This window comes from Triticum urartu, chromosome 2 (genome assembly GCF_003073215.2).
Source record: "Triticum urartu cultivar G1812 chromosome 2, Tu2.1, whole genome shotgun sequence".
In the NCBI taxonomy this organism is placed as follows: domain Eukaryota; kingdom Viridiplantae; phylum Streptophyta; class Magnoliopsida; order Poales; family Poaceae; genus Triticum; species Triticum urartu.
In genome coordinates, this window is record NC_053023.1 from 19,892,447 (window position 1) to 19,902,631 (window position 10,185).

The following is a 10,185-nucleotide window of genomic DNA, read 5'->3' on the forward strand; positions in this document are numbered from 1 at the left end:
TTTGTTTCTTCTTGAAGGGTAATATCAATGCCAATAGTTTACTATTTCTTATGTTTTTTTGCGTGTGTAAGCATACTGTGTAAGTATACATGCAAGTACTACATTTTATGTGTGTAATTGTACTAGGGCATGAAAAATGACTGCAGCGATTCGGTGCCCAGGTGCATCTGTACCTAGCATGAACAGTAAATTCAAATAAAATAGCAAAACAATTAGAAAATTCTAAATTATTTTGGCATGAAAGAAGTTCGAATGCATTAGTTGCATGCAAAATTTTGTGGTGCAATGACATTCAAGGAGCTCTTGGAAAAAAAATAGGGTCTCAAAGAAACTTAAAAAAGAACACTATTTAAAGATATAATTTTCCTGGGAGCTTCTGGAATGCCATTTTTGTCCCTGAAAATTTGCATGCTCCTAGCAGACTACAACATCTTCAATGCCAACAATATTCAAATGTTGTTTTAACTGTTTTTCTATTTACTTCGAATTGATTCCAAGACGCATGAGTGCAGATGAACCTGGGCTCGGACGCAATAAAACTACACTATTATATACTTATTCTTTGGACTATAAAAATTGCAGTTCAGTGCAAAGCTGTGTTCAAGTATTTTTTGTGTTTTGTTTTGTTTCTTATTATAGGGTAATAGTAATGCAGCTTATCCATTCTTCCTGAGACAACTTCATTTTTTTAGAATTTATTTTATTTCATTTCATTTTTAAAGATAATACCAATGTTACTAATTCATGCTTACTTCAAACATTTTTTGTGTGAAAACTTCACTATTATCCTTAAAAAAAGAGAACATATTCTTGACGCGAGATATAGGGCTGCCTCGCATGAGGGAGCACAAGACTGGACCGGCCCAGCTCGTGGGAAGCCAGAACCTTGTTTTTTCTCTATTTTTTCACATTTTTTGTTTTTGTGTTTTGCTTTTTTCTACTTTTGTTCATACTTCAAAATATTTCTCAATATATATAATAAAAAATAATCTACATAAAATAGTAGATTTTTTGAAAATAGCATTTGTAAAATGTAAAATGTGCGTAAACTAATGTTTCTCATGTATACAAAAAAGTATTAAAAATGTACAATGCGTGCGAAAAAAGTTAAGAATATATTTTCAGAATAATAATCAAGCATTTGAAAAAAATTCTAATCATCTATTAAAAATGTTAAACATGTAAAAAAGATAGCATAAAAGATACAACTTGTATTAAAAATAGAACATAAAAATAATAATATCAAAAAGAAAATAAAGAAAGGAAAGTAGTGAAAACCAAAGAAACGAAAGAAAGAAACAAAAGAAACACCTCTAAAACGAAAAAAAAAAAGAAAACCTGAAGAAAGCGGTGAAAATTATGAGGAAACACGGAAAAACCAAGGTAAAAATACAAAAACATTTTTAAATGAAAACTAGAAAGAAATAAAGGTGAAAATAAAAGAAATAGAATAGAAAAGAAAGAACCAATAAAAAGGAGAAATAAACAAAAGAAAAACTGAAAAAACAAAGGAAAACCGGAACAAAACAAAGACAATGGTGATAAACAAACCGAACAAACCCACAAAGAAAAACACACAAATAGCAGGTTGGAAAACGTGAGGCAAGACGGTAGATTAGTCTCACGAGGGCTATATGTCGCTTATACTGATTTCTTATAGGAATCAGCTACGAGCGACAGTAGCAGGCCGACCCATTTCTGCGCTTGTAGGTTTGCTTGGGTCGTCTGTAGGTCCGGTTTACTATAGGATTTTTTTCCTTCCATTTTCTTTTATTTCTTTATTCCGTTTACGGTTTCTTCGGTCTTCCTTTTTTTTCTTCATTATGCTTTTGTTTTCTTTGTTTTCTCATTGGTCTTTTTGGTTTTCCTTTCTTTCTTTTTTATACTTTGTTTTTTTGTTTTTTTCTTGTTTTCTTTATATTTTTGCTTTTCTTTTGTTTCGTTGTCGGTTTTTATTGGTTTTCTTGTCGGTTTTTTAGGTTTTTCAACACATGTCTATATTTTTCATTTATATTGTAACTTTCTTCATATATATTAGGAATTTTGTTACATTAATTTCAAAAAATTAGATAGATGATTAACATTTCTTAATATATGTTTTGCTGTCTACTTTTTTTCATACATGTTGTACATTTTTCCTATACATATATTTTTAAATGACATTTGTGAAATAAAATTTTAAATTCTTTTTAAAAAAGCTTTGAACAATTTTTGAAATTCACGTTAAAATTATTTTTAAAACAAATTGACAGATTGTTAATTTTTTTCTTAACTATGCAAAACTTTCTTCACATTGCACAAACATTGTTTAAACTTGTGAACATGTTTTGAATATAACGTATATTTCCTTTTTGAATTGCACTAACATTGTTTTACAATATCTAAACATTTTTCCATACATATGATTAACATTTTCTAATTTTTGTTCACATTGTATATTTTTCGCATACATAAAAACCCCTTTTCCATACATGTTTAACATTTTTCAAATGAAAGGTTTGTATTGTTTTAGAATTTTATATAAAAACTGTAATATATATATATATATTTAGAATATAGACAAAGCTAAAAATAAATAAATAATGGAAAAAATTTGTGAATATAAAAGGAAGAATAAACTTTTGACCTTGATAAAAAGGTTGTTTGAAAAACATGACGTCAACAAGCAAGCCGCAATTACTGGGTCGGCGCTATACGTGTTGCCCTGCAGGCGAGTTGTGGTAGGGCTCACTATGGGTGGCGCATAGCTCGCATAGTTCTCGCGCTGGCATGGGCTGCCAGCAATTCAGCTTTGATGTGACCCAAACAGGAATGATACCATCCTGGGTTTCCAGCGCAACAAGCAACTGATCCCATGTGGATCGTGGAGTTCTGCCTAAAAATATATCTGGGCCGTGGAGTTTGTCTCAAAAATATATTTTTCAAACAACCTTTTTATCGAGGTCAAAAGTTATCCTGGTGTTTGTATGTGAGATATCAGTTATGTTGTGCGTAAATAACTGTGAGTTATTTACACAAAAAGTTACCTGGTTATATTTCAACATCTTTTTTGGGGTGGAAGTTACCGTGGTGTTTTTAAGCAAGTTATCGGGTTTGCGGTGCGGAAATTTTCATATTTATTACATAGAAATTACCAAGAATGTTTCAACAACTTTTCCCCCCAAGTCAATAAGGTACTAGGTATGTTTCGACAACTTTTTTGAGGAATACTAGAGATATCCAAAAATAACAAGAGGAATATGAAGAAATACAAAAACACTTGTTGTTCTCCATATACTATCCTTATGCTTATATTATGTTAGAATATATATATATATCATCCCTCATTTTGTGCAGTTATTCTTAATCGTTAATTTGTTTTTTATAATTTACATGTTGATCTTTCACGGTCATGTTTGTACCCTCTAAAGGTCAGGTTCATATTTAGCTAGTGCTCATGTTGCTACTTGGATGGTTAGCTAGTGCTCATGTTGCTTCTTAGATGGTGGAAGATTATTGAATCCTTTAGTGTCCACAACATTGCTTTGCAAACCTCTAAGACACTAGGATTGATTGTGTTGCTTGGTTTTGTTATATGAGGATCTCTTATACTGAAACATTGTGGTACTTTGCTAATTAATGGTGGTTCTTTGTACTTGTCAAGAAAATTTGAGGCTAACAATTGCTAGTTCATTGTTACAGAAGAATAAATGTGTGTGAACTCGTGTGAAAATGGCGGAACGGAAGACGCAATTGTGGACCCCAACCACTAGTGCGTATCATAATCTATATCAGACAAGAGATGGCAGGCTAGTGGTCAAGCTTTGCTAGCCGCCGGCCGCGCATTCCTCCGTTAATTGATTGGTACTAATGAATATTGACAAAATACCAATTAGAGGGATATGGAAGGGCAAGGGCTGTGGAGAGGCAACCAGGATCGGACCAGGCCAAACATGATAGACAATGTAATCTCTACTGTTTAGAAAAAAAATAGTGTTTCTTTTCCTATCAAGTGAAGTGCTAGTCCAACCTTCCATCTTTTTTATAAGCATCATTCCTTAAAAATTGTCTTAATTGCCTTACTTTTTATTGACTTACAAAATAAATTTATGTTTTTCTGTAAGTCGATAAATGACTATAAAATCCTAAAATATATTTTTCAGGCAAATCTCATTATATATTTAGGTATGTATATCACGGACAGTATTTTTCTTTTGAACATAGTATAGACGTAGATGTTTATACATATGCATATATATTCATCCCTATGAACGCACCCACATACACCATACCCTTATGAGCACTTACGAGAGACTTAGCCAACACACGGACAGTATTTGATATACATTTATTTACATAAATAACATAAATATGAGAAGATAAATTAGAAGCTAGCATATTAAAATATTTATACTCCGTTAAAACAAATTATCTAGCACACTTAAAAAATTAAGGCCTCATGACCAGCGCCACGTGAGAATCTTTGGGAGGACGGCAAGGTTTGGTTTGTGTTCATATAAAAATAAGTATGTGCAGTCCATGCATCATTAATTAATTGTATTGGTAGATGATTTTGACGAGTAGGTTGGCCTTTATAGATCGGCTGTCGTATGTGGGCGATGTGGGTGTAGCGCTTCAGTCCAAGAGCATCTTCAACCAATGCGTCGCGCGGTGCGTTAAATAAGCTTACTGCATTGGAAATATTATTTTTTCGCGCGTCACAGAGCACTGCCTCTAGTGGCTGTTGCAAAAACTGCGCGCGTACCGCTTCAGCAGAAGCGCTAAAAATATAACGCGCGATACATATATGTATGTAAAAACAAGATACTTCCAACATAGATAATTCATAGCATAGGTAGATAAAAACAATACATAAATAGTTCAACAAGATAGTTCATCTACTCTGACTCCAACTACTACTTGTCGTCGTCCTCCTCCTCCTCCTCCGACTTGGTGATGTCCTCCTCCGACGTCGTAATGAAGGCGTCAATATACCAGTCATCGTTGGAGTCCCAGGTCAACGCTTCTCCAAGTTCGATGTTGAAGAGGGCGGCCGCCTTCAGCGTACGCCTGTCCTCGCAATAGGCGGCTCGCTCCGCCCTCTCCGCCCTCCTTTGCAAGTAAAATTCGCGCTCGTTGACGACGTCATGCGGGAAGCATTGGCGCCGCACCTCCATGGCCTCCTCGTCCATCTCAGCGATTCCGAGGCGGCACTCCCGCCTCCGGTTATCGCGACGGTCCTCGTCGGTGACAAGCCGCGGGGGAGGCGCGACCTCCTGCGCCTGCTCCCGTGTCGCCACCTCGGGGAAATTCATCTCCCTACGAGGCCGCCGGAGGTGCCACGCCGCTGCGTCGTACGGCAGGCGGCCTTGTGGGCGATGCCGAAAGTGCCGAGGCCGAGGCGCACCTCACCGGACCGGATCTCGGCGGAGAAGGCGCCGGAAGGGCGCGCGCGGACACCACGGTAGCACGAAGTTCCCCGACGGCGCAGCGGCATGGTGGCGCGGCGGCGGCGAGGCGAGAAAGAGTGGGGAGAGAACGGCAAAGGGCGCGTGGCAAGGCGGAAAGCGGTGGAAGGATGCGTGGCGGGCGCTGGAGTTATAAAGCGCGCCGGACACCGCGCGCCCGGCCGCTTTTTCGCGCGCGCGATTTTTTTCCGTGCCCGCTGGAGCGCGCGAAACTGCTCCGCGCGCGCTAAAACCCACGTTTACCCCGCGCGCGTGTTTTTTACAGCCATCGTTGGAGATGCTCTAACACACCTAGACGTTGAGTCAGATCCATAGTGTTCCCTCGTCACTGAACTACCTGCCTTATGCATCAATTAACAATAGATCCAAGTAATCATGCAAGATGAGCTCTGTTTTGACGTGCTCTGCTCTTGCTATTACCATGCGGCCATGTCTTGCCATATTATTCCATCATCACACTCCCATCACATATATCCCATGTTTGATTATTCCCAAATATATTGTATCATAGAGTTATAGGATTCATGTTGGATCCAGAGGAACAATAATCATATAATCATACACATATAACAGTCCATTGATCTACCAATCTATGCATCGTGATTAAGCTAAACCTTCTTTGGGCCTTCGTCAAGCTCGATGGCATCGCTAGCATGGGCGCCGTCGGCGGACTTCTTGAACGTGAACCACCGTGCGCAGGCCACGAAGTAGACGAGGTTGGCGGCGGCGATGGCGGCGGTGACGAGGTAGAACAAGTCAACCCTTCCCTCGTCCAGGTCCTGCGCCAGCCAGTCCGGCCGCCCGTCCCGTCTCCTGGTCACCCGGTGCACCAGTGCCACCATGAGCCCGCTGGCAAAGCTCGCCACCGCGACACCCAGGAAGAAGAGCGCCCCCGCCACGCTCTTCATGTTCTCCGGGAACTGCCTATAGTAGAACTCAGTCAGCCCGACGACCGTGAACGCCTCCGACAGCCCTACCAACAGCTGTTGTGGTACCAGCCAGAAGCACGACATCATGGCCGTCCGGCGCCGGCGATGCTCCACCGCTGCAGACACCAGCATCGTCACCACGGAGAGCACCAACCCAACGCCGATCCGCTGGAGCTGGGTGATGCCGCCTTCGCGCTTAGTGAAGCGGCGGAGCGCCGGCACCACCAACCGATCGTACACTGGGATCCAGATCGTGAGGGCCAACATTTGGAAGATGACGAAGGAGCCCTCAGGGATCTTGAAGCTGACGGAGTTGCTAATCCGGCGATCGGTCTGCTCCGCCTGGAACACGATGTAGGTGCCTAGCTGGGTGATCACCACGAAGTATACAATTCCCGATGACCATACCGGTAGGACGCGCGCTAGGCACTTCACCTCCTCCACCTGTTGCATCGTGCACAACCGCCACGGGTCTGCCAACGTCTTCCCGTCCGAGCTGACCACGTCCTCGGTGGTCTGCATGGCCGCCTTGTCGAGGCACGTGAACTGGTCAGTGTATGCCAGCTTGGCGACGAGCTTGCTCCTGTGCGGCGGGTCAAATAGCTCGACGGTGTTGGGAGCTTGTCGGAGGTGGCGCTTGCGGAAGGAAGCAACGAGGACCTGTGTGAAGCTCGTGAATGGGCTGCCCTCGGGGCTGATGCGGACGTAGAGGCGTGTGCCCATGAAGAAGACGGCGCATGACAGGCCCATGAGCACTGCCGGCACAGCGAGGCCCAACGCCCAGTTGACATCGCTCTGGAGATAGATGATGACAGTGGCAGAGAGCATCATGGCGATGGTGTAGGTGAAGTAGTACCAGTTGAAGAAGCTAGTGATGCCACGACGTCCATCCGCGGTGTGTGGATCAAACTGGTCGGCCCCGAATGCCAAGTTGCACGGGCGGATACCGCCGGCACCCACGACGAGGAAGAAGAATGACACAAGGAGCACAACAAGCTGGGAGGGGATGGGGCCCTCACATTGGCCTTTGGAGATGCAGGCTGGAGGGTGGAGGGAGTGGAGTGCGGCAGTGAGGGTGAGCAGGACCATGCCGACGAAGGAGGCGATGGTGGCGGCCGCCAAGGTGGTGTAGCGGCCGACGTAGGTGTCGCTGATGAAGGCGCCCAGGACGGTGGCGAGGTTGCAGCTGCCGGTGAAGAAGTTGAGGAGGGTGGCGGCATTGACGCTCTTCATGTGGTACACCGTTGTCAGGTACACAAGCAAGTTCGATAGCGTCCCAATCGTGCCAAGCTTCTCAAAAGTCTCGTTCCCTGCAACAATCTCCCAAAAAAAATTCTCATTTAATTACTTTCCAGTCTCGTGGTTAATTAGTGATGAGTTATAATTCATCAAATTCATCCTAGGGATTACAATGCTAATGGAATGTGTATCAAAGAAGAGCCAATTGGTTGATAGAATGTCCTTCGGGTTACAATGCTAATCCATGGGTTTCTCAACCATTCCTACAATGACTACAGAGAACAAAAGACTTGGTTGTCCAACCTCTAGACACGAATGGCAAGGAGGCGGACCCAGAGCATCAAGGCCAGGGATCCTTACTACTGCAAACTTAAATTCACATAAACAATAAACAAGTCGCTAATTTACATGATATGCATGCTAGAATAACAAAGCCAGTGCCAGAAGTTGTCGATACTTGCAAGGAATTAACCCAAACTTGCATTTTTCTTGTACCCTGGTACTCCTACTAGTGGTTAGAATTTACAAATAGAATCATGTTTAGAAGTTTTAAAAGAATAGAAGAAACATCCTATAAGTATAGGTAGATGTACGTGCCTATAAATTTTAGTTAGTAACAAGTTTCTTTTGTATAGCCTTAAAATAAAATAACTTAATGAAATTCATAGGTACTATGGGGGTGTTTGGTTGAAGGCCTGGACACCCTGCCTGGAGAAACCTCATGCCTGGATCGAGCCTGGAATGTTGGAGAATTTTGCCTAGTGAGGCTAGCCTGATGCACATGTGTTTGGTTTGTGCCCTGAGCCTGGCGCTGCTTTGCCGTGCAATTAGTACATAAAGAAATCCACACCGATAAATCCTATGAAAAAAATAAACTAATACCAAGCAATGCGGCAGGCTCACCCAGGCGCAAGACATGGGAGGCTAGGCTCAAGCTAACCACACTGCCAGGTGGCTGGCCAGGCCAATCCTTTTGTCAGGCTGTGCAGGCCAGGCTAGACTCGTATGACTCAGGACATCAACCAAACATGATGCAGGCAGGTTTCACTATGTGAGAGAAAGAGGTGAGCTAAATATTAATGGTATAACATACTAGTATATCTAACTATTGTATGAATAGGCTATTAGATTGGCTACAAGTGATGTGGCAACTTCATATAGCCGGTTGTTGACTATACTATTATCTATGCTCTAAACTCTTGAAACTATCCAAATATTTTACACAAATATGAATAAAGTTGGTGGTGTAATGCGTAGAATCGCCATTATCAAGGTTCGTCCAGTGTAGCCTTTGTGGCAATTTGCCTTGTATGTAATACGGTGTACTCCCTCCGTTCTAAAAAAGATGGCATATTTTGATGGTCTAAATTCGTGCATTGGCCATCAATTAGTGAAATAACATGTTACCTATGTAACACATAATTGACACCATCAGATTCGTGCTCAAAGGCACTTTCACATGATTATGATTTTATAACCATTAAATAGATATGATATGACGGATTTATGGTCAAAGCATGAATTCGAAGAGTCAAGATATGTCCTCTTTATGAGAACGAAGGGAGTGGTAGCTATCGTCCATAGTTGAGTAAGCTAAGGTCCGTTGCTATTAGACCAAGGAACACTTACAGAGGCAGCTAGCTGGCATGACAGTTACTCACCTATGACGTAAGGCATGGCCTTCCATCCGCGGTAGTTGTGGACGGGCTCGCCATGGCCGGCATCAAGCGCCGATGAGTCAGTCGTCTTCTCTATGCTGATGCCATTCCCGTGATCCTGCTCCTCCTGCTGCGGCAGATCAGGGTTAGCGGCGTCCATCCCGCAGATGCAACAAGCAGCTAGACTGAAACTGGAGGTAGGTGGCAGCTTGTGCGAGTGTGGGCAGCTGCAGTAGTGCAGGAAGGAGAGGATAAGATACCGGCCGTATAAATAAGCTAGCCAAACTGCCAGACTACGGGATCTTTGCTTCCAAGATAGTACTAGCTCTGTAAAGAAATATAAGAACGTTTATATCACTAGAATATAAGAGCGCTTAAATCAGTGTCAGAACATCAACATGAAGATGAAACCTTCAACATGGATTTTTTCCTTTGTTGATTAAGTGATGAATTCTAATTATAACCGCTAATATTAAATGCTAAACATAAAAGATATATATGATACGACATTGTGAGCTCACCCAACCAATCTCTTTTTTTTTGCGGAAACACCCAACCAATCTCAGAGCAAGGTCAAAAGTAAAGCAATCTCTCGGCCCTTAGGGTGAAACAATGCTTAGAGCATGTATTACCCGTTGCCTCGGCTTACTACCTCGCACTTCCAAGTTACGCTCAGATGCAACGATGGACCGAAAAGTACAGTTTGCATGTGCCAAGTGAAGCCGCGAAAAGAGGCAGGAATCAGGGGAGAAAATTAAGGCATGGAGCCTAGATTTGTATTTAAAGTTAATAGTGTAGGGTCTACCTAATGGTAGCCTTATGGGTCTGCGTTGGAGAACAAAAAATAATAGTAATAGCCTCTGTTTTTACTTTTAGGTGGACGCATGCGGGCAGAAGCAAAACCTAAGAAAG

At 42.3% G+C, this 10,185-nt stretch overlaps 1 protein-coding gene across 1 annotated transcript; it reads right to left on the reverse strand.

Moving 5' to 3' along the window:
• Positions 1-5,965: 5,965 nt before the first annotated feature.
• LOC125540731 (protein NRT1/ PTR FAMILY 2.11-like) lies at positions 5,966-9,492 on the reverse strand. The gene is made up of 2 exons (XM_048704308.1): positions 9,277-9,492; positions 5,966-7,686 (listed from the first exon to the last, which is right to left on the reverse strand). Exons 1-2 carry the CDS (start codon positions 9,431-9,433, stop codon positions 6,056-6,058), a joined length of 1,788 nt encoding a protein of 595 aa, XP_048560265.1. The 5' UTR covers positions 9,434-9,492; the 3' UTR covers positions 5,966-6,055.
• Positions 9,493-10,185: the final 693 nt, after the last annotated feature.

Bases quoted from the DNA above. Each gene is read 5' to 3' on its own strand.
- LOC125540731 (XM_048704308.1), bottom strand. From the start codon at position 9,433: ATGGACGCCGCTAACCCTGATCTGCCGCAGCAGGAGGAGCAGGATCAC. The intron at 7,687-9,276 runs GTGAGTAACTGT...AGATTGTTGCAG, and splicing joins GGCCATGCCTTACGTCATAG to GGAACGAGACTTTTGAGAAG.